Below are 27,595 nucleotides of genomic sequence, written 5' to 3'. Positions count from 1 at the left end.
TCACAGCAACCTCCAACTCCTAGGCTTAAGCGATTCTCTTGCCTCAGCCTCCTGAGTAGCTGGGACTACAGGCGCCCGCCACAACGCCCAGCTATTTTTTGGTTGCAGTTCAGCCGGGGCCGGGTTTGAACCCACCACCCTCGGTATGTGGGGCCGGCGCCCTACCGACTGAGCCACAGGCGCCGCCCTTAAACATGTATTTTTAATTTTCTTTTTTTTTTTTTTTTTTTTTTTTTTTAGGCAGCAATCAGGCTGAATTTAATGACAGGGAGCTGGGCCAGACCATAGACAGACCTTTGCCCATACCCTTGGCCTTTGGCCCATGGCTCCAAAAAGCCAAAAGCAGCCCAGGGGGAGCTGTGGTTTCTCCCCCAAAGCAGGTCGCCATGTCCCTTGGACTTTGTGCAAAATACTAAATGCTAATTTGGCATTGAGGGCCAACTCTGAAAAGAGAGGGGATAATCCTTTGTGCAGCCAGCCCAGGGGGTAAGGAAAGGTTTGTTAGAAGGCCCCTGGCCAAGAGGAGGAAACGTAAGGAGGAAGAAGGAAAAGATCCCCTAGCTTGGGGGACATAGGCAACAGGGCAAGTTTCTATAAATTTCTCTCGGGTAGAGGGCAGACATCCAAGCAGTGGAGATTACAGATCCTCATCTCCAATGCCCTCAAAGGCGAAATTGCCATGGACGTCACTGGCACTGGCATCTGTGCTGGGACTGCCAATTCCCCGCAAGCTCACGGCACTCAGCTTACTTGAGAGTTTGACCATAGACTCCCGGCTGGCATCAGGTGACTCTAGCAGTGGTGGAGACTTCACTGCTTGCTGGCTGTCTGAACGTCTCAGAGTGCCCCCCACCCGCCGACGCAGCATCTTCCTGATACTGCCGCCAGATTTCTTTACCATCAGTTCATCTACCATGGATTGCAAGCAGATGCTCATCATGATGGCCTGGGGGCTAGTGATGGTGACCCACTGAAGCCGGTCCTTGCTCATGAGGTATTCAAAGGCCAGTTCCAGGCGCACCTCACCCCAGCCCCTGCCTGGGCTGCTTGTGCCTCCAGTGGGTAGTGGCACTGAGGAGGTGACCCGCCAGCATCGCATGCGGGTGACCCGGAAGGAGCCTTCACGGAGTTGCTGGCCAGGTAGGCGGAGCTGGAGGCTAAGCTCACTGTTGCCTGCACTTACTACGGGACAGTCCTTGTCTGGGAAGTCAGCTACACAAGCATCAAAACGCAGGTAGCCATAGTGCCGCAGTGTCTGGGCCAGTCTCAGGAACTCCTTCTTGGAGACCTTCTCTTGCAGAGATTTGAGTTGCCGATGTTGCTCCTTGGTGACCAAGATCCACCCATGTTCAATATCTGACACCGTCTGAGCATAAAGCAGGTTCAGGCCAACCTGGTTCTCCATGACATCGTCGTCATACGCAGAGTCCCAATAACTCTTCCTTAGCACAATCTTGTACTCTTGACTACGAAGACTGGTAACAGACACATAAGGCAGCTCAAACTCTTGCAAATTCCGTACAAAAGAAAAGGCCCCGTCCTCTTTTTCTCGAACTAGGAAAAGGCTGAAGTATCCGATCAAATCATCTGGAAGATCCAGCTTTGCAGCCACAGCCTCCAGGACGTCCTCAGTCTGGTCTGACGTTAGCACATTGACCAGAACTTTCTGCCCATTGCTGAGTAGCACTTCCAAGGAGACCTCTTCTGTGGGGACCTGTTGTGTCTCCTGTTGTGCTCGAGGCAGGAAACTGTTAAAGGTCTCACTGCTCCTAAGCAATGGGTCTTGCCGAACAGCTTGCATGTACTTCTCTAACTGCTCCCTCCTCTGTTCTACCTCAGCAGGTGTCAGAGAGAAAAGCTTCTTTGGGGGGAATGCAGGAAGCACATTGGCCCCATACTCCTTCCGAAGCTGCTCGTGCAGCCCCAGGAGCTGGCTGTAGCGCACCCGACAGTGCAGGACTCCATTCACGTGAATGTTATAGGCCACGTAGGCGGAGCCGCCGCTGTCCCCGCTGCGGGACTCGGTTTCAGGAATGGAAAAGTGCATGCTCCCTACGGCAGGGCCCAGCCAGGCTCCGGACTGTGCAGCGGCTCTGCACCTTGCTTCAGCTGCTCAGGAAGTCCCCGCAGCCTCACTCGCCATTTTGGGGGGGCCTCGTATTTTTAATTTTCAATCAAAGGATAAAACCCTAAGACAGTTTATCTGTGTTATGCTGTATTGCTAGAAACTCTGCATGCTTTTTGAAGCAGCTGGATTGTTTTCAGAATTATTGAAGTGGAGTTATTTTCCTAAGTATATACCACTCTTCTTAAAAGTGCTTCACTTCCATGAGAAGTAGTTATTTATATGATGCTAAAGGGCAGAGAGAAAGAATAATTCATTTATACCTTAATTTTATATTTACAGTCCCATTTTTCTCTTTTAGAAATTAAAAGAAATTTTGTCATGGGTTTAGGGATTGTCTTCGGACAGGCCTTGAAGGATATGGAGCAACAGATATTTTTGCTGACTACAGTTTCTCTTATGGAGTTTCAGCTCCCTCGTGGAACCCTAGGATGCTAAAGGGGTGGGGAAAAGAGGAAAAGTAGGGGGAAAAAAAAGAAAAAAACTTCAGCTCCCTTGTTGCTTGACCGAGATACCCCATAGATTAATTCAGTCATCAGCAAGATTTAGGTAATTCTTTGCCTTGAATTTAAAAGAATATTTTTTACAATAGAGGTGTTACCAAAAAAGAAAGAAAAGAAAGGAAAAAGAAAACAAAATATGATCGTTTATATAACAAGCTGCTATTCCAGGACTGCGCCTTGCAATGGGTTCTTACAGCTTCACCAATTCACATTTCTGTAAAAATCTTAGAGAAAAAACTGGTGTCACCCATTCCCTGCAGTAGTCAAAATCGTGAGAGAGCGTAAGTAAGAAAGAGGCCAACGGCCAACAGCTCAGTAGGTTTGTAATGACTGCATGACTCCCTCAATGTTCTGAGCCAAACCTACCTCAGCAAAATTGTCTCAAAGATTTTATAAACCATAAATTTACAGTAACTTCCAAGGAAGTTAAAATATCTTCTACTTCCAAAAGAGAAAAACAAAATTGCTGCCGTAAATACAATGTAAGGTATAAAATAAATTATTTTATCCTTTCTCTTTGCCCTTTAGCAAATAACTGTCCCTCAGGAAGTGAAATCGTTTTTCACAAAGGTGGAATATAAATAATAAATAAGTAGCTCCCACTGCAACCTTTATAAAAGCACTTAAGGTGGCCCTTCAAAAAGTCTGTGTTTCCAGTGAGGTAGCCCAAACAAAGGAAAATAAACTGTCAGTGCTGTCAGGATTTTATAGAAGATCACAAATTAAAAATACACCTTTATAATGGTAGCAAGTGATCCCAGATCCAGTTTCCTTTCCAAACAATCACAGGGAGAGGGAAATGGAAGGATGTGGCTTGCCATTCTGACCGGGACCGTGTGCTCTGAGGGCGCTCTCATCTTCTGCCTTCCTGAGCAGATCATGGTTCCTGACCCATAATGTGTGTCTGTAAGCTATTAAGCATCTGAGTTTTGCTAAAGTTCTTACACATATCAAACTTTAAAAACCCTAAATGTATATGCCAGAGAAAGACAAAAGTATACTTTCTCAACCTTTTCTGTAGCAGAGAATGAGAAAAAATATGGTCTGATTTCTAGAAATGTGTGAAAGGAAGCAGGGAAGGAAAGCCAGTCTGCAAATGTGTGACCACTCACAGCAATTCTTCAGCAAAACTTTAGCAAAACTCAGATGCTCCCTAGCAGCGAGTGAGTAAGAGAATGGAATAATCCAGTCACTGTGTCACCTGGTATGATTAGGATGATTAACCAGATTTATTTTTCCTCAATATTCCCAACAGTATTGGGAAATTGCAGCATTCAGAATTGAGCCCTTGGCTCTTTAAAAGGAGTCACAAGTTCTACACTAAAATCTTCACAGCTGTGGATAAAACACAGCAGTGCATCTAGCACAGTGCCAGGAAGGTTCAATAGCTGATAGCTGTGAAATCAGATTAACTGAGGAGACAAAAGGTGCTTCGGAGGAGAACTACTTAATTACCACAGGTTATTCGATTCTAATTAACACGTTAGTTGTTCAAAATACAAAGAATTGCTGCCTGAAAAAAAATTATTTTCTTTTGTGGGATAAAAATATTTGCAGGGAGTCGTTGCCTGTGGTTCAAAGGAGTAGGGCACGGGCCCCATATGCCGGAGGTGGTGGTTCAAGCCCAGCCCTGGCCGAAAGCTGCAATATATATATATAAATATATATATATATTTATTTATTTATATTTGCAGGGGTTTCGTCTATGCCTCTGTTAGTAATAGTAGGAAAGAAAACCTCAACCCAAGGATGCAATTCAGGGAGCATGGTTGGGAGCTAAGAGATGTGGGCCCGAGGCTCTGCCCTGCCGTTTGTGAGATGAGCTTAACTGGAGTGGAGCAAAGCAGAGGTGTCCACAGCTCCTCCCGCCCAGCCCTCAGGGCTCCCACCTCTAGGCAGCCTGGCCTCCATTGTCCTAATGGCAGTCCACTTCCATGTCTCCCTTCTTCTGCTTGCTTCTCTAGCCCCAAGTTGACTAAAAGTGATTTCAAGGCCAGCAGAGTAACAGTAGGTCACCAGCCCCTTTCCAGGTCAACATAGACACTTAAAAATGTACCCCCTCACCACCTTAGATTATGATCTAATAAAGTCACTTCTAACTTTCGGATTCTCTCAGAACTAGCATCTCATTGTTTTAATCACTGTAACTCTCATAATTGTCCTTATTTTAACCACAGAAAAGGCAGAGAAGTCTCCAGAACATCAAAAACCTTCTGTATACCAGCTGGAATTTGAGATATCCTCTGTACTACCTACCCGGTAACTAAAACAGAAATGGAATGAGTAATCCTGGGCAGAATTGTTAATGATTTTTTTACTTTGACCAAAAATTTTCTCAGTGGATAGGATTTAGAGAAAAGTGGAAGAGGATATTGAAAGAAGTACTTTGGAAATGAAACCTAAGTGTTTTATCATGTATGCATTTGTTTAGGTTGCGTAAAAAATAATTTTGCATGGGGATGACTTGGGTAAAATGTTATTAATACGGAACATCTTTGCAGCATGGGCAGCTTGAGTACCATCTGTGCTTTGGAGGTGTTTTTCTCCCAGCTCTTGTTGGTGGTCTAAGATTACAGAGCTGGGCATCTTCAGTGTCAAAGAACTGATTATTAATTCTCAGTTGGCCCAGACTTTTGAAAAAAAAATCTTAAAATTACTTTCAGTAGGGTATATTACTTTTTAAAAGGCTATGGTAGTTAACTTTTAAACTGCGTGTTATCCCTTATAGATCAAAAATAAAATACTTCCGTTTTCTGATAGCCCTAGTTGGATCTTCAAATATAAATCCCATCCTTCTCCCCCCGCTTTTTTTTTTTTGCAGTTTTGGTCAGGGCCGGGTTTGAACCCACCACTCCCGGTATATGGGGCCGGCGCCTTACTCCTTGAGTCACGGGCGCCGCCCCCCATCCCCTTTTTAACTATACCCATGCCTCCCATCAAAGTTGTTTAATGCTAGAAATTACTTTCTAAAGCAGAAGCACAACACATATTTCAAGTCCCACGTAATCATACTACAAAATTTGGTAACATCTGCATATTTTCTTTGCTAATTGCAGTGTTAGTCTAAAGTTAATTATATGACACTGATTTTTTTCCCCAAGCCTAACTTCTATATATCACATCTGGTTTAATTGGTACTCTGAATAATAAATTGTTTTTTAGCTAGAGCATATTGTTTGATATTGCTAATGAAATAATTTTAATGTTCAGCTTAGCTATTATGAGAAATCTTATTTTGTCTTGTGTTTTTAAATATAATTCTCCACCAGTGTGATGAAAGTGTGTTAAACTCTCTGTGAAGCTAGTGAATGATGCCCCATGATCATATCAATGTACACAGCTATGATTTAATAAAAAAATAAAAAACATATATAATTCTCCACAGTAGCACACTAACCTGGTAACTACTTTTTTTTTTTTTTAATCTTCAACGTAGCACGACATAAAATCACTGCAATAAGTTACAGCAGATACTGTTTTTATAATGCAGCTCCATGTGAATCCTTCAGCTACAGCATATTTTTGTGATGGTGTTGCTTAATAATAAATTCGCATTTGTCGTTCTTTTGTGCCAAAAAAGTATGATACATTTAGTGGTGCATCAATAAATTCAAATTGCCACAGTTAACAATCAAGCCAATATTATCATTAGATCACTTGTAGGCCTGTTTAAAGAAAAACTGTAAGCAAAATAAAATTTAAAAGAGTTTATCTGGGCAAAGAATGATTTATACAGGGAGCACCAGAAACAAAGGAGGTTATGGATTTCACTGTAGCAGCCTGAGCACTGAGCTTTTTATATAGGCTAAATATGGAAGCAAAGTTAAAAAAAAAAAAAAAAAGCCAACTACTTGATTGGCTGGGTGTTTGCCTTACTTGGGTATCATCCAGTGGGAGGGCCCAAGTTATAGCACCAATCAGCTTGTTGGCCGTCTTGATTGGCGGAAACTTCATTCAGAATTCATCAATTACTAGAACTGCCTTCACCTTAAGTTTCTGTTTGCTTGCTGAAGGGTTCCAGGTACAGAAACAATTCCAGACTGATGGCCTCCCGGTTATTTTGCTTTGACAGGCAATATCAAATGAAATGGAAAGGTTAACAGAAAAATCTATGTCTCTAATGATTTACACATGAAACTGACATCATTTAGAGTCACGTAATTTAAAAGATTTTTATTAAATCATAACTATATGGGCTCAGAACTATTGCTATATCTATGTGGGCAAAGGGAGGAAAAAAAATTGAAAAACTCCAATTCTTCCCCTTTAGGAATTCATAACTACTTGGGGAAGTAGAGTGGTGGTAACTAACAAGACTTCATGAACAGTTTTGTTTCATTGTATATTATGTGGTAACAATTCTCTGCATTGTGTTGTATGGAAAGTTATAAACTCTAAGATGTTAGAGAAAAGAAAATTCAGTGTAGGTTATGATCATTTCTGGAGGTTTTCTGTTAGAGGTGGAACCTGAATTGGACATTGAAAAATTGATTAAAATTTCTGGTAGAAGCAATAGCACAAGCAAAGTCTCAGAACCAAGACTAATCCTTGAAATGTTCAGAAGACAGTGGACCTTCTGGGGCAGCTCAAAGAGTTTGTGTCAGGCAGAACTGGGAGATGATGTTAGATGTGTATTATGAAGTCATATTACGGAGGGCTAGGAATGTCAGGACAAAGCCTTTGTACTTGAAAGTAGGAACATATCTTACCTAGCAGAAATCCCCCTTGCAGTCTTCCTTTTTGTTCAGGTATTATTTCTAGGTAGCTTCTATTAGAAATGTGAATAGCTTAACCCAAATCTAGTGGCAAAGATTTGGACGAATCCTGGTATAATCAAACTGGAGCTTCAGGAAAAAAGAACCAGTTACTGTTATGAAGAATGGATTAACACAGGGTGAAGCCAGGTTTAGATGAGCCCTTCAAAAATAATTTCAACAAATAAGGAGTTCACTGATAGGGGCTTAGGCAGAGGTCATAATTGGGAGCATTAAGAGGAATGACTACAGATGAAAAATAACTGCAAAAAAATAAATAAATAACTGCAAGAAAGAAATATGGAAATGAAAGATGGCTCTGAGATTTTGAACCTGAGTAAGAAGGCAACAGTGGTTCCATGGACAGAAATATGAGTTAGGAAAGGAAATTTTACATGAAGTATTCTGAATGTCCTGATTTCCATTTTATGATATTTATAGCATATGGCCAACAGCTACCATACTGGATAATTTGGACCTACACTCAATTTCATGGAGAATTTGGAGGGAAGTTTATTTTTTTGTCTGTGATTTTTGGCCAGGGCTGGGTTTGAACCCGCCACTTCCGGCATATGGGACCGGCGCCCTACTCCTTGAGCCACAGGCGCTGCCCAGGAAAGTTTATTTTTTCTTTGACTTCTGGCACTTCAGGGTTTTAGAGTATCTCCAAAGAGATTTGTTTATTTAAGGGACTTTCAATAATTGAAGCACTACCTAGTGATTAAATGCTGGTTTAAATATGCTGAAACTGGGCGGCGCCTGTGGCTCAAGGAGTAGGGCGCCGATCCCATATGCCGGAGGTGGTGGGTTCAAACCCAGCCCTGGCCAAAAAATCACAAAAAAAAAAAAAAAAAAAAAAAAAAAAAAAAATATGCTGAAACTTTGGCAGGGAAAACATCTTGGTTTTTGAATGGATGATGAATGGACATCAGTGTTTCAGTTTACAAGAAGGTTACATCTAAGTAATGCATTTAATGAAATGTTTTTTCTAAATTAGAGCTTTCTTATTAATTAGGTTTATTTTCATGTTTTTTTATATATATATATATATATATATTCATGGAGTACAAGTGCAAATTTGCTGTGTTACATTGTTGCATTGTTGTGAAGTCATATCCTTTGGGGCATCCATAGCTGGAGCAGCACACACAGTACTCACCAAGCGACCTCCATCCTTCCACCTTTCTCCTCCCAACTCTGAGCCTCCATTGTCCATCATTCATTCCATCCTCTGCTTCCTGTGTACACTTATTTAGCTCTCACTTATACATGAGAACAGGTGGCATTTGTCTTATGGCGTCTGGGTTTCACTTAAAATAATTGCCTCCAATTCTATCTATGTTGCTGCAAAAGACATGATTTTATTCTTTTTTTTGGACAAATAGTGTTTCATTGTATATATTTACCACATTTCTTTATCCAATCTGTTACCAGCCTCTGAGTGGAGGTTTTTCCAAGTCATGGAAAGGAATTTCACATAAGCCAAGCAAAGAAAACCTTTATTGAAGACAAAAGCACTCACTCAGGGAGGGAAATGAACAGGCTTAAAAAGAGCAGCTGCCCCGAGAGGAAGAGGTGTTAGATCTTTTGTATTCCTATGAATTGAGGGGAGAATGTTCAAGGCCAAGGGGTTATTAGGATTGCTGGATCATATGGTAGTTACGTTTTTAGTTCGAGAAATCTCCATACTGTTTTCCGTAGAGGTCACAACTAGTTTACATTCCCACTAATAGTGTATGAAGGTTCCCTTTTCTCTGCATCTTCACCAACATCTTTTATTTCTTATCTTTTTAATAATAGCCATTCTGGTTGAGATAAGATGATATTTTGTTGTGGTTTTAATTTGATTTTTTCTGATAATTAGATGTTATCTTTTTGTAAGGCCACATCACAAAGACAGATATTGGTCAAAACAAGTTAAAATAGCAATGGTCAGTTTGGAAAGAGTCAAATGAGAAATGTAATAATAGGAATCAATTTTTTTAAACAATTATTATGTCAGAAACTACCTTAAGTGTTTTTTATCATTATTTGATTTAATTAGCAAATAATCACATAAAATATGTACTTACGTTTTCCTCGTTTTCCAGATGGAAAATACTGTGGCCAGAGAAGCTAAGTAAATTACCTAAGATTATGCAAAGTTAGCTAGGGATAGAGCCAGGTTCAGAACTATGTCTAGTGCGATTCTGAAGTCCTTTGTCTTAGCTGTCACACTGTGCCTGTGCAGGCTTCCATGATCAGCAAGACAACTGTGAATTTTACTAAACCTTTCAGGAATCCACCCACAAAAAAATACATATATATATATGATTTCTGTTATGTGTGAAGAAATAATGTTTCATATATAAAATATACCACTGAATGTTTAGCAACCTGTGTTCTGATATCACTGGCAATTGATGTTGATATCTTTATTTATTGAACTGGGCTCAGTGCTGTAATAACTTAATTTCTAGAAGCTACATAAAAACATATTACAAGCCTTTTGTTGCCTTGATAAACTTATTATGACCCAAATGATCCAGAAATATCCTAACCTTAGGTTAGGAATGTGGAAAATTATTTTATAATTGTTTTAAGAAAAAGCCTGGTGTTAGCAAAAAATTCTGAGATTCCAAATGCTGTTAAAAAAATAACAACAAAGTATATTTTTGAAAAATCAATACACTGAATAAACTTTAAAAGTAAATATATAACATCTGTATTTGTAAAAGTATATAACATCTGTATGACGCTTTGTATGCATCTATTTCTAACTAAACTTATGTTTCTATAATAGACTCAAAATGTATGCTCAATAACTAAAATCTTTTTTTTCTTCACCTATAAAACTAATGATAACTGTTTGTTTTGTCTTCTCACAGCTGAATTTTTATTTCTCCTGTGGGGTGTTTATCTCTGCTATGCAGTGCGGACAGTCCCATCAGCATTTCATGAGCCACGCTACATGGCTGTCGCAGTCCACAATGAGCTCATTATCTCTGCTGTATTCCATACAATTAGGCAAGTGATCTCCAGAGCTAGTAAATAACTACTTTAGTTTTCTGATGTGTTGCAGTTTAATTTAAAAAGCAAAATTGGATACAATGCATAATGAAAAGATTTAGGAAAGATAGTGTTGTTAAGTTGACTAATTTCTTCATTACAGAAATGACAAGTGAATAGGTTTTTTGTTTTTTGTTTTTTAATTCTGTTCTTAGTTTCTTGTGATGTGTTTATTGCCTACATTTATTTTGAAGGTTAACTCAATGTTATTGTATTATCCTAAACCACTTATGGAAATGTAATTGGATGTTTATTAATGTAACATTTATTATGAAGGTATACATACGTACATTAAGCAGATAAAGATAAATCATCTATGTTTTCATTAATGTTTAATATGATGGTTTATAGTTTCAAAATCTTAATATCAAACAGACCACCTACTGAATTCAAACCAAAAACCTACTTCAAGCTGAGACTAGCTTATCGTGTGCAGTAGGGTTTGTTACCATCACACCCTTAGCAGTGAATTTCTGGGACAGGAATGTGTAGCCTGCCCTCTGTTTTGTCATTATCTCATGGGTCCCTAGGCAGATGAGTACAAAGGAGAAAGAAAGTGGCTTATGATGAAGTGAACAAAATGAAACATGTATGACTTCTGAGAAATTTTCCCTCATTCATATTTGAAAAGCAAGTGAAAAATCTCAGGGCAGAACTAAGAAAAAGAATTCTATCATTTGAAAAGCAGCAAAAATATGTAATTCAACTCTTTGACAGATGTTGAAAGTTAAGACACACTTACAAATGTGTAATTAGAAGTTTTGAACATGTCTTTGCCCTCAGTGGAAAGAGAGAATCCCTCTTATTTGGCTTCATTTCTCTGTTGACCTTCAGACTTCCCTGGAGATCCGTGGGAACAGGAGTGGGGTGGGGGCAGCAGGCTGTGGACCTGTGGGAATTTCAAGGGACACTCATCGTCTCTCACTGGAGTCAGCAGTCAGAAGATGCTCTCTTGTGCTGTCAGGAAGAGATGATGTAGAGAGCACTTGGGCCTGAGGCACAGCCTTCGCTTTTAAACTTTTAAGTAAGAAAAGAAGATATAGATGGTCTGACAACCCTAGAAACCCCATCAAGATGCCAGGAGTCAAGGGACGTGGCCTCTACCTTTGTCTTGTCCTCTCTCAAGACAGAGAGAAAAAATTAGAAGGCAGAGGAAAGATAGGAACAGAAATATGAGATTATGAATAAACAAAAGGACTATTTTTCCAGCTACTCAGACTGAGAGAGGGTGCCCTTGGTCCGCAAATGTCATGAGCAGCAAAGAACACTTGGTCCCAGAACCCAAGCTCCAACAGCTTTGAAATTTTTTCCAGACTGTATTCCAAGATATTTCAGAATGTCAAGCACCTGTGTTTCAAGATTTAACAAATGTGCTTTCCAATGACCAGTTACAAGTTGAATGTTATATCAATAAACCAACTAGAATTGAAAGTCTAGAAGAAGGCTTCTTTCTTGGTCAGAATGCGATTATGTAGAACAAAGGGTTGCCCACATTTGTTCTGCAATAAGCTGCTAGATTTCTTAGAAGCAAATTAATTGCCCAAATAATTGTGTTCAAAGATTTAATAAATATTTATATTTTTCTACCTTAAGATTTTACTTTGTTCAGTTTTCATTATTAACTTTTTTGTTCAGTGGATTTCAAATTCTAAACTGGCCCATTATAAATTATTTTTAAATGAATTTTGAAAATACTGTAATAATGGTCAGGCGATATGATGGCTCACACCTGTGCTCTAGGTCATTACAGAAAATCCTAGAATGATAAAGAAAAAACTCCCTAATTAGACTACCCAAAGATAAACACTGTTAACCTATTATTTTATCACATTTGCATGTATATATGTGTGTGTGTGTTTTTGATAACAGTGCAAATTAGAATGCTGAGAAGTCCTACTGTAAGGAACCCCACTTAATTTCATTTAACCAGTATTTTCCAAACTTAATTGACCAGGGATTCTCCCCAACCCACCCTTGACAACTGATGACAGCAGCAGTCACACTTTAGAAAATGCTATTTTGGTACTGATTCAAGGGGACAGGCAATATATATTAAATACTGATTGAACACAGCTTTCCTGCTTTGATTTAAGTTTTCCTACAAAGCCCTAGGCAACACATCCACCCAGCCAGAAGAATCATATAAATAGGATCTGGGTTCATATAAATACACAGTCTGATTGGCTGGTTCATGCTGACCTAGTAGATTTGGTATTGAGTCAACATGGATACTGACAAGATCAATTTTCTTCCAAACAACTGTGTGAACTCCTATCAGTTTTGAACAGAGAGAACTTCCAGTGGTAGCAGGGGCACCCAGAAGGACTTTGGTAGGCTTTGATGTTTTCATAGATAAGCCTAGCTAAAGCTGAACAAGAAGCCCTACATTTTAAGTTTCAAGTTTGACCTACCCTGTTTCCCCGAAAATAAGACATCCTCAGAAAATAAGACCTACTTACAGGAAAGATAAGGCGTCCCCTGAAAATAAGACCTAGCACATCTTTGGGAGCACACCTTAAAATAAGGGGGAAACAGGGTAGTATATCTTTCTACCTACACCAGATTGGGTCAGATCATGATAGAATATATTAGCTACTTTCTCTTGGGATTTTAATTTGGTCATAAAGGACCAAGGAATAGAATTACTATGTATAGTTTAACACAGTAAACCTACAGAACACCAATTTTAGAGGAATGGATAAAGAGCAAGCAATAGACAGTAAGAATTAAAGGAATCAGGCATGTACAATGTCTTATTTATATAGACTGAATTCATATATGCTATAGTTCAAATATTTATAAGAAGAAATATTTATAAGAAGCAGTAACAGTAATTTAAGTCTGCTGGATTCATCTTAATTTTTTTTCTTAAATGCAATAATAATAAATAAGGGCTCTAATATCAGAGAAGATGTTCTCTATCAATACAGCATATACATTATTTCTTGTCTGCTGAAAATATAAAATTATGTGTGTGTATGTACATATATAAATAGAAAATTATGGCTACACATTACATACAGACTTACCTTCATTCATCTCAAATTATCAGATTGTACAAAAATAATATAAAGATTGTAGAAAGGTAAATAATACAGAAGTCATTTTTCCTAGTCTGTTCTAATCCTTTAATTATTTTTAGTGCTGAGCATAAGCATAAAGCAAACCTCTGGGAATGTGCAAGACTTTTAAAAGTGTGCTTTATTTTTAACTTCAATTTTCAAATATTTTATGCTTCTGGCTTTTAGACTTATTTTTAAAAAGATGGAATACTCCTTAAAATAAAGCTGTAAAATTCCTGCAATGCTCGATTTTTCTCAAGGTATTTCTAGTCCATACTGCAACCTAAAAACTTGGCAATAATTTTAAGCTGATTAATTTGAGAGTAATCAATGTCAGTATATTTCAAAGGGGTTTTTTTTTTTTGGAAGATTCACTATTTTAATTTAAAATATATATAACCATTTTCCTTCTAGATATTGCCATGCTAGCTTAAAGTTTACAGGTATTAGCACTGGCGATAAGAATTGCCAATAAGTACAAGGATCCTTTTAGAGTACACCTCCTTGAATGTAACTTTCTGCCCCAGGACTGGCAGTGATACTCAGGAGGTTTGTATTATATCATTTTTCCGGGGCACATTATACATGCCTCAGACTGTAACTTGCTATTGAGTATGATGATCCTATTAAAATGCTTAAAAAGGAATCTCACCTGACTCAGGAAAACATATTATATCAAAAGTTATCTCATCCCTAAACAAAGTGATGATTCAATCACATTTAAGACATGTTGTAAGGCCACTTTTCTCAACAAGGAGTTAGAGAAGATGATAATCCAGCAAACCCTGCTTAATGATGTGTGACCCATGAGCATTCTTTACATCTCCAGACGTGGGAAAATAACTATTTTGAGCTTCCTTTTTTAGCTTGATGTCTTTGGGAAAGTGGGGTAGAGTTGAAATCCCACTGGTGATAATTTTTTAAAATATTAATAATGTCAGTTTACTTAATAAATTTGTCATGAATAGGGCATATTGCAGATATAAAAATTTAGTCATTTATATATGTTTGTTTTGTGATTATGATAGGATGAGCATTTCTCAGGATGTTAACATTTATAATTTGACCATGTATATCATTGAAACAAAATTCTAAGCCTCTAATTTCAAAAGTAGTAAAATATCTAGCCCAGCGTGGTGGTGACTCATGCCTATAATCCTAGCCCTCTGGGAGGCTAGGGCAGTAGGATTGCCTGAGTTCAGAAGTTGGAGGCCAGCCTTAGCAAGAGTGAGACACCATCTCTACTAAAAATAGAAAAACTAGGTGGGCGTTTTAGCAGGCTCCTGTAATCTCAGCTACTAGGGAGGCTGAGGCAAGAGGATCATGTGAGCCCAGGAGTTTGAGGTTGCTGTAAGCTGTGATGCGATGGCAGTCTACCTAGGTCACAGAGTAAGACTCTATAAAAGAAAAGAAGAGGTGAAATATCATAATTAGCCTTTATAGATAAACAATGGATGAGACCTTAATGAAAGCAATCTCTGGTTTCTGCAGATGAATCTTTAAAATGTGAGCTTTGGTTTGTACATGCACCTATTGACTTACAAAATATTCCAAAATTACAGTACTTCAGACCTTAGTGCTGAATTTCTCCTCACCCTATTTCCTCCAGAGCCATCCTAGAATACTGCTTTACAAATTTCAGTAAGATAAGACTTTAAATACTAAATGTTAAATTATTTAAGAATATTTGATAATTTAGAAAATGTATTTTTAAAATGTGCTTTGCAAACCATTAGTATATTCACTTTATCCATTAAGTCATTTACTATTTAAACTTTTGAGATCATGAAACTAATGTAGGACCTTCACATGAAAGCTATAACTCAGTTACAACCTAAAAATAGGGAGAAGGGGAAAGGGAGGGGGATTAATGGGATTACACCTGCGGTACATCTTACAAGGGTATATGTGAATCCTAGTAAATGTGGAATGTAAAGGTCTTAGCAAAATAACTAAGAAAATGCCACGAAAGCTATGTTAACTAGTGTGATGAAAATGTGTCAAACCGTCTGTGAACCAAGTGTATGGTGCCCCATGATCATACTAATGTACACAGCTATGATTTAATAAAAAAATAAATAAATAAATAAATAAATAAAAAGATGTTCATACCTACTTTTTTCTTAATTCTAACTAATGCTTTTAAATAAAGAACACTAGAATCATGTTATTTGGATGTATCTTATAACCCAATTTAAAACTGCCAGTTTGTAACCTATCATTTTTTGAATTCACATATATTCACTGTTTTGCTTTGTGGAGTCCACTTACACACGAAATAATAATCTTGGGAATTATTATGCTGTCTTTCTTACTGTTGTTAATCTAAATACATGTATAATAACAAAGAGTTCGTATTTTATACATCCAGTTAAGGTTAATTAGATCCTTATTCTTCTGTAGCGAAAATATATGCCATAGAAACAACAATGCAATTCCTTTTTGTCTTTCTTTTTTTAATCCAGTGAGGAAAACAGTTTCCCCATATCCCAGTGTTTTCAGCAGAGACCTTGACCTTGGATCGCTAACTCAGTGAATTCTCATTTCAGATTTGTTCTTGCCTCAAGACTTCAGTCTGATTGGATGTTGATGCTATATTTTGCACATACTCATTTGACTGTGACAGTCACTATCGGGTTGCTGTTGATTCCAAAGGTATTCTAATTTTTTTTTTTTCTTGCAAGATCATTATTTTAAATGAGCATGGAGTTGTTTCTCCTTCAGACAAAGGGGCATATGGAAATTTGCATAACACACTCAAAGATTTTAAAAGCTTCCTCCTCAGGAAACTGGGTGTCTGCTTTTAAATAACTTAAATAATTTTTAAATGTCTTAATTTTAAAAACCCATCATCATTCCTTTTCCAAACATTTTGATGTCTACTTATGTTTTAAATATTGTGGGTTCAAGGTGGCTTTCACTGTGGCTATCACATCAAGATCATTTTCTAAAAGAACTATCCTATTCTAAGAGTGGTCTTGGTTGAATTCATATTCAAAGAAGTCTTGTGTTTAAAACATTAACGTAGCTTATAGGAACAGAAATAATTATAATATTATGTATAGAAGAATCTTAATAATGATATATTCTAACAAAGACTTATCCAGTCAGCATAATGAAGTGAGTAAAAATGGGCCAGGACTCAGAAAATAGGAATTCAGGACTCATGCTCCACCGCAGACTAGCTGTGTAATGTAAAACGGTGCTGGCCAAGACCTGGGATGTCTCTATGTTTTAATTTCCTCATCTGTGACATGATAGTAAGGGTGCATGAAATAAAATGAAATGATACAAGAGTTTGGGGAAAAAATATATTGCACAAATTGTTACATTATGGTTATTTTCCTCTTTTATACATAAAGGGACACAATATTAGAACACTACGTATCTTATAAGTACCATACAATATAATGTTAGCACAACTGAAACCAGTATTGTAATTTATTGTCTTTTAGTCCTTGCTTTCCCTCAACTCCCACGATTAACCAAAACATTGAAATTCAGCCTGGTTGAAAAGATCAAATGATTGTAAACAGAACAAAGTACAAATTTCATTCCCTACCTGAATTACATCAGCTAGCTACAGTTTTCATGTATTAGTCGGTTACTGCAATTTATCCTATTTTAATACTTTGCATAATATGATTACGCATTTACTAGATGGAGATGCTCTCAGATTATTCATTCAGTAAATTGTTGTTGAGCTATAAAGAGAATTGAAAACATTTGTTCACATAAAAACCTGTACATGAATGTTCACAGCAGCCTTATTCCTAATACTCAAAAAGTAGAAATAACTCAGTTGTCCATCAACTGATAAACATATAAACAAAATGTGGCGTAACCACACAAAGGGATATTATTAGTCAATTGAAAGGAATGAAGTATTGGTACATGTCGTGCCTTGGACAAATCTTGAAAACTTTATGCCAACTGAAAAAGCCAGACAGGAAAGGCTGTACATTGTATTATTCTACTTACGTGAAAGGTCCCGAATAGTCAAATCTGTAGAGACAGAGATTAGCTTAATGGGAAAAGGAGGAATAGAAGAAACTGCTTAATGGCTTTAAGGCTTCTTTTGGGGGCGGTGAAAATGTTCTCGAATTAAATAGCAGTGATGCTTGCACAGCCTTGTGAATACACCAACACTGAAACATACGCTTCAGTATTATAAATGTTATAGTATATATGTGAATTCTATCTCAATAAAAAGATAATTTAAAAACCTCACTGAGGGATTTTGCTGAGAACTGTTAGATATCCTCAGAATAAGATTAAAAATTAGATAAAAATGTGTGCTCTCATAGTATTTCTATTCTGGAAGAGGAAGGGGGAAACAGACAAGATGGATATTTAAAATAGTGTCTTAGATAGAGAAAAGTGCTAAAGAAAAATAATAAACCAGGGGATGGACAATATCTGACAAGCAACTGTTTCTTAAACTCATGATTGTCTCCAAGACTTTGCTCAAGAAAACCAATTCCATTCTTACAAGTAACCTCCAGATGGTTTAACTAGTAGCATATGAGATAGTGGAGGACAGGGATTCTCTCATATGCATTTGGCCTTTATGCCCTTGAGTTTATGTCACCATGGGTCCCACAAGTGTAGGTAGAAGAGTTAAGGAAAGTTTCACAGTTTCTGTGGCTTTTTTTTTTTTTTAGTCATCCCAATTACAAAACATTCATTCTTAGGGAATTGCCATTTCACATTGTCTCATAGTCATGCCCACCTGGCCTACTGAATATTTTAACAAAAGGTGACAACAAGATATCTCTGTATCATCAAAAAATAATCTTGTACTATTTTTAGGGAATATTTGACTGATGAGAAGCTAGGAGAAGAGAATTCTGTTCTCTAAGCTGATATCTCAATTTTCATAAGACAGTCGCTTCAACCCAGTGTGACTTGGTCGCTTTGATTTTCCTTCCTGCTTTTCATCACTTCGCCATTTCCCTCTCCCTGACTTCGCCATTTGAAAAAGACGAGAGCAGGAGTTCTTAAAACTGGAAAATACCAAAAAGCCACCTGAAAATAATCAGCATATCTCAAAATGTGATGGAGGAACTTGAGAATGACGGCAAGCTTGAGGAAAAATCTGTAATTTCACTGAATCTTTTAATTTCAACTTAGATAGCATCTGCACATGGCTATTTAGGCTAAGCTGGCACTGTGCTGGTGGAAAGTTTCATGTCTCAAGATCTCACCGATAACAGAGTTGAGGCTAGAATTCAGAATTTTTGTCCCCTGAATTTTGAAAGTAGCTTTTGAAGGAGGAGGAAGGGGTGGGCAAAGGAAGAGCAGAGAGAGGGAAGGAGGGAGGGGGCGGGGCCTTGGTGTGTGCCACACCTTCTGGGGGCAAGACACAATTGCAAGAGGAACTTTACCTAACAAATGCAATCAGTGTAACCTGGCTTATTGTACCCTCAATGAATCCCCAACAACAACAACAAAAAAAGAAAGTAGCTTTTGAAGCTATGTGTAGTAGACTGAAAGTCACATTCCTGTCAACAGAGCCAGTTATGGCTGTAGATGAAAAACATCCTCATCTACATGAAATATAATAACAAGCAGAAAATAGGCCCTGCTGCTCCAAAAAAAATTCCCATTTAGCTGCAATAAGTCTAAATTGCTCCTCTTAGAGAATATTTTTCTAGTTGTACAATTAGTTTCCACTTTCTATAGAAGAGGAGCAATGTAAGTAAACACTGGGAGTCTAGAGAAGGGATAGGGTGAAAATTGGAATCACAAGGGACCAACTGCTAATATAGCCAGAGAGCTCCAACATGGAACATGGAAAGCAAAACACAAATGTATCAGCAAATACTTGGAAAGTATTTAGTGAATGAATTCCTAAAGCTGAAAAAAAGATGCTAGTGTTGGAACCATTAGAATATTACCTAGCTGGCCGGGTGCAATGGCTCATGCCTGTAATTTCAGCACTGTGGGAGGTCGAGGTGGGTGCATTGCCTGAGCTCAGGAGTTTGAGAGAAGCCTGAGCAAGTGTGAGACCCTGTCTCTAAAAAATAACTGGGCAGTGTGGCGGGTGCCTGTAGTCCCAGCTACTTGGGAGCCTAAGGCAAGAGAATCACTTGAGCCCAAGAGTTTGAGGTTACTGTGAGCTATGACGCCATGACATTCTACCAAGGGTGACAAAGTGAGACTCTGCCTCAAAAAAAAGAATATTACTTAGGTACCTTGGGTTGTTGTGGCACATGCTCATAGTCCCAGCTACGCGGGAGGATCATTTCAGCCCAGTAGTTTAAGGCTTCAGAGAGCTATAACTACACTTGTGTATAACCAGTCCACTCCACCCTGGCCAACATAAAGAAACCCTAGTGTATGTGTAGTTGTGCATTTGTGTGTGTGTGAGTGTGTATGTATATAATATATAAAAAAATTGTGCTATGTCTTATAGTGGGCTAAAGTCTATAACCCATATTTAATATTTATTGCAGTTTTCACATTCAAGCAATAACCCCCGAGATGATATTGCTACAGAAGCATATGAAGATGAGCTAGACATGGGTCGATCTGGATCCTACCTGAATAGCAGTATCAATTCAGCCTGGAGTGAGCACAGTTTGGATCCAGAGGACATTCGGGTAATGCCAATACTGTCTTTTTTCCTATTTCCTAAGCCCATTTATATAGGCAAGCATGTATGGGTTGGTGTCTGTGTGTGCGTGTGTGTATACATACATGTACTCATGTTTGTGTATATGTGTGTCAAAGAGAATGGGTGTGTGTACGTATGGACTGAAGATATCAAGTGCAGAGCTAATCCACTTCTAAATGTATAATCTCATCACGAATTAGAATTCACAGGCTATTTCAACTCCAGGAGCAGCCTGGCCAATTATGATAGTCTGGACTGACTGGTTGGCAGTCAGAATGTGCACCATTGTACATGTTCCCTAACACGTGTTTATGGCATCTCACATACAGGAAGGTAGGACAGATCTGTGAACAGAGAGCCTGGATTGTTTAAAATAATCTGTGACAATCTGTCAGCATGTGGAGGAAGAAGATGCTTTGTTTAACTGATGGACTGATCTAACATGAGGCAGAACTTTATCAAGTCTCCATGATGCCTCCAGTGCCATTCAGGGATAGGGCTCATCGGTATACAGTGTGCTGTTTTGTTATGGTCCAGGCTCAGCCTGGTCCACAAAACTTGAGAAGTTCAAAGTGCTTGCTCCATGAAGCAAGGGTAGAATGCATGAGTTCATATCTTGCGTTCACATGTTACAAGAAAGAAAACACAAAATAATCAGAAAGTACAAATGGGAAGAAAATTTGTGAACATAGATGTTAAGGAAAGCTGTAGAGCAATTGCCCTAAAGAGCTCAAACTTGTTGAATTCTGGGACCATTTGGGGATACTGTCTGGCTGAAGTGCTAAATTCTGTACCTCTTTGAATTTACTCTTGTTCTGGCAGGATGAGCTAAAGAAACTCTATGCCCAGCTGGAAGTATATAAAAGGAAGAAGATGATCACAAATAATCCCCACCTCCAGAAAAAGCGGTGCTCGAAGAAGGGCTTAGGCCGTTCCATCATGAGGCGTATTACCGAGATCCCAGAGACTGTCAGCAGGCAGTGTTCTAAAGAGGACAAGGATGTTGCAGACCACAGCCTGGCCAAATGTGGTGCCCTAGTTAGGAAGAACCCACCAGAGTCTTCAGGTAACACTGGGAGACCCAAGGAGGAGTCCCTGAAAAACCGAGTCTTCTCCCTCAAGAAATCCCACAGCACTTATGACCACGTGAGGGACCAAACAGAAGAGTCCAATAGCCTCCCTACAGAAAGCCAAGAGGAAGAGGTCACGGAAAATTCCACACTAGAATCTCTGTCAGGTAAAAAGCTCACACAAAAGCTGAAAGAAGACAGTGAGGCTGAGTCCACTGAGTCGGTGCCACTGGTGTGTAAGTCAGCCAGTGCCCACAACCTCAGCTCAGAGAAGAAGCCTGGGCACCCACGAACATCGATGTTACAGAAGTCTCTCAGTGTCATAGCCAGTGCCAAGGAGAAGACTCTTGGATTAGCTGGGAAAACCCAGACAGTAGGTGTGGAAGAGCATGCTAAACCCCAGAAATCTCTGCCTAAAGATAAAGAGACAAACAGAAATTACCCAAATCCAGATAACACAGAGACTAAAAACTCTGCCCCCCAAAACTCCAATCACTTGGAGGAGCCAAGAAAGCCTCAGAAATCTGGGATTATGAAACAACAAAGGGTCAACCCCCCTACTGCGAATTCTGACTTGAGTCCAGGCACCACCCAGAGGAAGGGCAACTTTGACATTGGGGAAGTGTGCCCTTGGGAGATTTACGACATGAACCCTGGTCCTGTGCCTTCAGAATCAAAAGTTCAAAAACACGTATCAATTGTGGCTTCTGAAACGGAGAAAAACCCAGCCTTTTCCTTAAAGGAGAAATCTTACCACAAGCCTAAGGCAGCTGAAGTTTGTCAGCAGTCCAGTCAGAAGAGTATAGATAAGGCTGAGGTATGCCCTTGGGAGACCCAGGGTCAGTTCCTTTTGGAAGATGAGAAGCATTTGATTTCCAAGACCCCGGTTCTCCCAGGGAGAGCAAAAGATGAGAATGGAGGTCAGCACCACATGGCCAATGTGTGTGCCGGGCAGTATGAGGAACTGCCCCCCAAAGCTGTAGCATCGAAAATAGAGAATGAAAATCTCAACCGAATAGGAGACCAGGAGAAAAAGACATCTTCCTCTGAGGAAAATGTGCCTGGCTCCTATAACTCAAGTAATAATTTCCAGCAACCATTAACATCGCGAGCAGAGGTGTGTCCTTGGGAGTTTGAGACCCCAGATAAACCAAATGCTGAAAGAAGTATAGCTTTACCTGCCTCTTCTGCTTTAAGTGCAAATAAGATAGCAGGGCCTCGGAGAGAGGAGGCCAGGGATACTTTCAAAGTGTAGCATCCATATGGAGAAAAGGAGGAGGAAACCCCAGATCGGATGTAAGACAGAAGGTATAAGAATTAAAAATTTCCAGTCAAGGGGAAGATGACAGACAGTGAGGTAAAGTCAAAGGCGTGGGCAGAAGATGACCAGGAGGGTGGGAGCAACAGCATCAGCATGGAGAAGTCAGACTTTGGCCAAGAAAAGTCATTCTCCTGGTGACACTAGGAAAATCTTTACATTTCAGCATGTTTAAGGGAAATAGCCCCAAATGTCTGCCCCAGATCAGTATTCACCCCTGGAACTTTGACGATCCTAAGCAAAGGAAACCAAGAGACAAAGAAGACATACCAGATTTTGCAAAGAAGAAAAAGGTATAGACATATATAACTGAAATTCTAAGTAACTGACTAAAAAGAACTTAACGTTACCTATTTAACCTTGATGGCACTGCTAACTTAATGCATCCCCCCAAAATCTTTTATATTAATGATTGCTCTCATTTTTTTTTTTGGTAGCGACAGAGTCTCACTTTATTGCCTTTGGTAGAGTGCTGTGCCATCACAGCTCACAGCAACCTCCAGCTCCTGGGCTTAGGCGATTCTTTCGCCTCAGCCTCCCCAGTAGCTGGATGTATGTTTCAGAACATTGTTGTGTCTCATATTCAAGCATTCCAGATTGTATAATTTTTTGCAAATAACTTTGGTATTATGTGACACGACACATTTATGCAATCTGCAGCTACCCAATTGTTATTGCAACTTAACAAAATACCTGCTATCTATCAACTTTAGTTGATTCTCAAAGTATAGTAAACTTTCTCTGGCTTGGGAAGCCATAACTGTTATGATAAAAACTTTTAGTTTTGGCTGTAGTTTATATATTGTGAATTTGAATTTGACTCTGTTATTTCACATCATGGTTTGTTATACTGTCTTAATCAGGGTTTTTTATAGAAGTTGAGTTACTTAGTTTGCACTTCTTGTTAGGACTCAGAAGCTTTATTAATACTGGAGATCAAGTGGTCCTACTGAGTCAGATGTCTTGATAAGTCAAGGACAACTTATCCATTGTTTATTCAAAGTCAGAAATAGATAATGCCTTCATCCCAATTAACTGTCCCTTTTAACTCTTTCAGTATTTCATACTAAGCAACATTTACTAAGGAAGAAGTTAAGAGGGAGAAATCTATACTGTGCATTCTTATTACTGTTGGAAAGGGAAGACCCTAGGAATTAGATGAAAATTACAGCAGTAGTATAGAACCAGAAAGTTTGCCTTTCAAAACAAAGACAGAAAAGAAGCTCTTCATAGCACTTTCAAGGGATTATTTTTTTAAAGAGAAAAATTATGATAGTGTCAAGATCATTGTATGGATATATTTTTATTATACAGACTGAAAATACAATATTTTAAATTACCTTAAACTATTTATTCTCATAAACTCTTATTCATTGCTCCAGCTAGGGGTAGAACCTGCTGGGCTCAAATCCCAAAGAGGTTTTATAACCTGATGTATTCAAAGCCTATAAAGAGGTATGGGGCTCTTCATTCACCCAAGCACTGGAACACTTACAAGTCTTGCAAATTGCCGTTGCGAGCCACTGGCTCAAAATGCAAAGTGTAAGGTTTATTTGCAAGGCAAAAACAGCCCCCAAACCATATTTTATAAAACTTACTGCATTCCACACCAATCTCTTAGCATGAAAATCCTAAGCTGCTGACTTGGCCCTCCTGACGTGATCATGCCATGAGATTTCCAAGCTGTCTCATTTTATTTAAAGACGAATCACTTAAAAATAAAACTGAGACTTCCCATCCTCTCGCTTTAAGCACTGAAGTATCAGCTGCTTTGGTCAGGGCACTTCCAGCCTAAATAACTTTTTTTATTTTGTGAGCGGCAAGGAGAACATGCTAGGAGGATAAAAGATGGGGAAAGGGAATCAAAGGTGGACACAGGGCTGTACTTCGAGAAAATTATCCTCAGTGGAAGGGAAATATGAATTCTTCATATCCATCATCAGAATCTTCTCAGTGGCTTTTATTCAGGAGTAAGTGAGCACTTCACTGTTTTGCAAAACTGTGCACAAATCTTCCTCACCCGTTTGCTTGCTATGCGCCTTACTCAGGTTGGTGGGATAGGTTTGAAAAGATGTAGAAGTTCCAGGTTTGAAAAGATGTAGAAGTTCTATTTTTGTGTGTTTCCTTCATTCATTTCTTTCATCCCTTCCTTTCTCATGAAGGCCTGTAGGCTTGGTGCCCTACCTTAAGGTATCTTTGTGAATTTGGTTTGGGATTTCCAGTCCCACCTACTTGCTTCGTTTATGTCCAAGGGCTGTTAGCACTTGATTCATTTCTTGAGAAAGAAGCGGTCAAGCATCAGTGTCCTTTTATTGCAGTTCAGGATGATCCTGCTGGAGATGTGGCTTAAAAAAGACTTGCCAAATCACACCTTAGTGACACTCTACAGTCCCTAGATTATTCTCCACCAGCATGTCTCAGTGACTGGACCGAGGGTCTTTCCTAGAGTTTCATTGCCATTACTTATCACCAAAAGAAGTTTCGATCTACAGTTCTAGAGGGCATTTTCCATACTGGTGACAATAAGAAAGTGAATAAACACCATTAAGGTCCCAGACGTTTCTAGGTTGTCCTTCTCAGTGCATGTGCGGGCTGCATCCTGTCCTTGTTTTTAAGCCAGGGTTTATAAATAAGTAGATTTATACCAACCTTAATAGAACTGTATATTTTATGCAAGAATTAAATGCTTTTATGACATGAAGTATAACTCAACCTATTGTAAACTTTGGTGGCAATATGGATTTGAAACTCGACAGTTCTCTCGTATTTGCTTCCTAGGTTTCTGCATGCAAGTGATGACAGGTAGGACTGAAAAAACACTGCCTTTTGACTTCTAGCATTTAGCAACCGAGAGTTGTAGAGTCAATAAAACTGTAAGTCTCTTCACTTAATATGTGGTTCTGCTGAAACTATTATCTGAAGCCTACAGCATCCCACCATGAAATATTTGGTAAATTTATGTTGTGACGTGTTGCAGCATGTAAATAACGATAACTTCTCTGCAATAAAACATATTTATATGAAAGTGGTTTGTTGGGATTTGTGTGTTCATCTATTTCAAATTGAATGTACTTCATCTAACCAACGTGAGAAGGAATTCCATATAGACCTTTGGGATCCTTCTGCACATACATCCTCACATTGCCAATCTACAGGAATACGTGATTCCCCAAGTGTGGCCTCAAACATACAGGTAACCTGTTGGGGCCAATAAAACCGATCGGGACTAACAGTTTGATTAAAGAAAACTCTTTCCAAACTAACTCAGCTACCCTTTTTTGTTTACTCAACACACAGTACCAGGCAACCTGACCAGCAGTGATGATACAAAGATAAACAAGACCTTCAAGAACACTCAGGCCCAGAAGAGTGTCCAGCCTCTGGTATAATAATATGCAGACAAGAGTAACTGAGTCAAGGAGTCATGGGAGACTTAGGTTCAAGTTCACAAGGCTGAAATTCTTTGCAAAGGCAACAGGTATGAGAGGGGAAGAATATAAGGCTGGAGAAGGAGCTGTACAAAGCCTTCCTGCCATGCTTTGGGTTAATGGCAGCATTATCTTGTAATACTGGATGCTATTAAAAAATCTTTAGGAGGGGCTCGGTGCCTCTAGCTCAAGTAGCTAATGCGCCAGCCACATACACCAGAGCTGGCAGGTTCGAATCCAGCCCAGGCCTTCCAAATAACAATGACAACTACAACCAAAAAAAAAAAAAAAAAAAAGGCCAGGCATTGTGGCGGGCACCTGTAGTCCCAGCTACTTGGGAGGCTGAGGCAAGAGAATCACTTAAGCCCAGGAGTTGGAGGTTGCTGTGAGCTGTGATGCCATGGCACTCTACCCAGGGCGACAGCTTGAGGCTCTGTCTTAAAAAAAAAAAAAAAATCTTTAGGGGATATAATCAAATGAGTATTAGAAGCATCATTTGGGGACCATCCTAAACACAGACTGAAGTGGGAAAAATCTAGAGGCAGCCACTCCAGTTAGAAGCCTAGTGGGAATCATGGTGAAGGAAGATGGGGGACCAAAGGAGGGGAAGGAAAGATGATCATTCAGGCATCAAGATAACACCTCCAAATAGGCTCATTGTTACGTGAAGTGAGAAAAATCATTAGTTAGGTAACTACATCATAGTTAAATATTTCTTCTAAGACTGTGGACATTTTGCCTAATTTCAAAAGTTTTGTAAGCCCAACCTATAGACCCTCTCTCACCTGCTCATGAGGCGAGCCAGAGAATAGGGCTCCAGGTTCATGCCATGGGAAACCTTGGTGGTAAAGTGGGCAGGGGGCTGGGAAACCAGGGGCTAAAGGCTTGCTGCAGTGTGGGTTCCACTTTCCATCTGGAAGTGGTAGCTCCCATATGGAGCTGCAGATAGACAACCAGGTTTGGTAGGAGGGCAGAGGGAGCTGGCCCCCTCTTTATCCCTGCACCCCTCTTTCCTTGGATGAGGCATAGCAATTGTCCTTTTCCATCTGTTCACATTGTTGGCACTTAGAGACTTCAGTCATTAATAGAATTGCTTAGTTGATGGCTGTACATACACACAGAGACACACCCTGTATACTGTGTCTTTGTTCTAAGTTTAGGCTCTTTCTGTTAAAAATTTTTTCTATCAGAAATTAACTTTACTACACAAAAAGTAAGAATGTAAAATCTATTTTCCTAAAATAAAGCGAGTTAGTTAAGATTTTCTTTCTTATTTCAGCCTATTCTATCCTTTTCCCCTGAGTAGTTATGAAGACAGAAATAATATCTTTCTAATTCAGTTATTTTCTCTTTAAACATTTGTTTCTTGGAAAGTACATGTGCATTTGTATGGTCTAATGCAGTGTTAACAGGTTAGAAGACAGATAAATTTATGAATAGGTTTTTAATTTCTCTCTCATTGTCTGTGATATGAAAATAGTACATTGCCAGAAATAAAACTGTCTGATCAAATTTACATGGAAAATGAGGGATAAATATAGGAAAAGTTTTATGCTGCACAGTAGTCACATTCCTGGAAAGAAAAATAAGGATGCAATGGGAGGTCCTTGCAGTCCTTGTAGAACACATCCTGTTTTCAATCCAATCAGCAATAGGAAAAGAATTCAT

The 27,595-nt window shown here is 39.0% G+C and overlaps 2 protein-coding genes across 2 annotated transcripts in view; one reads left to right on the top strand and one right to left on the bottom strand.

The window, feature by feature from the left end:
- The window catches only part of GPR158 (G protein-coupled receptor 158), a 379,074-nt gene extending 353,550 nt beyond the window's left edge, over window positions 1-25,524 (top strand). Inside the window, exons 8-11 of the mRNA XM_053572712.1 lie at window positions 10,250-10,388; window positions 16,042-16,147; window positions 19,951-20,097; window positions 20,934-25,524. Of these exons, the coding sequence (XP_053428687.1) occupies window positions 10,250-10,388; window positions 16,042-16,147; window positions 19,951-20,097; window positions 20,934-22,436 (1,895 nt within the window). The 3' untranslated portion in view covers window positions 22,437-25,524. The remainder of the gene's footprint in view (window positions 1-10,249; window positions 10,389-16,041; window positions 16,148-19,950; window positions 20,098-20,933) is intronic.
- On the bottom strand, window positions 214-2,150 carry LOC128572675 (sorting nexin-17-like). The gene has a single exon (XM_053572713.1). The coding sequence runs from the start codon at window positions 2,045-2,047 to the stop codon at window positions 638-640; it is 1,410 nt and encodes a 469-aa protein (XP_053428688.1). The 5' UTR covers window positions 2,048-2,150; the 3' UTR covers window positions 214-637.
- Window positions 25,525-27,595: the final 2,071 nt, after the last annotated feature.

The sequence above is a fragment of the Nycticebus coucang genome, chromosome 20 (assembly GCF_027406575.1).
Source record: "Nycticebus coucang isolate mNycCou1 chromosome 20, mNycCou1.pri, whole genome shotgun sequence".
NCBI classification, from domain to species: domain Eukaryota; kingdom Metazoa; phylum Chordata; class Mammalia; order Primates; family Lorisidae; genus Nycticebus; species Nycticebus coucang.
This window is presented reverse-complemented; position numbering and strand designations above follow the sequence as displayed.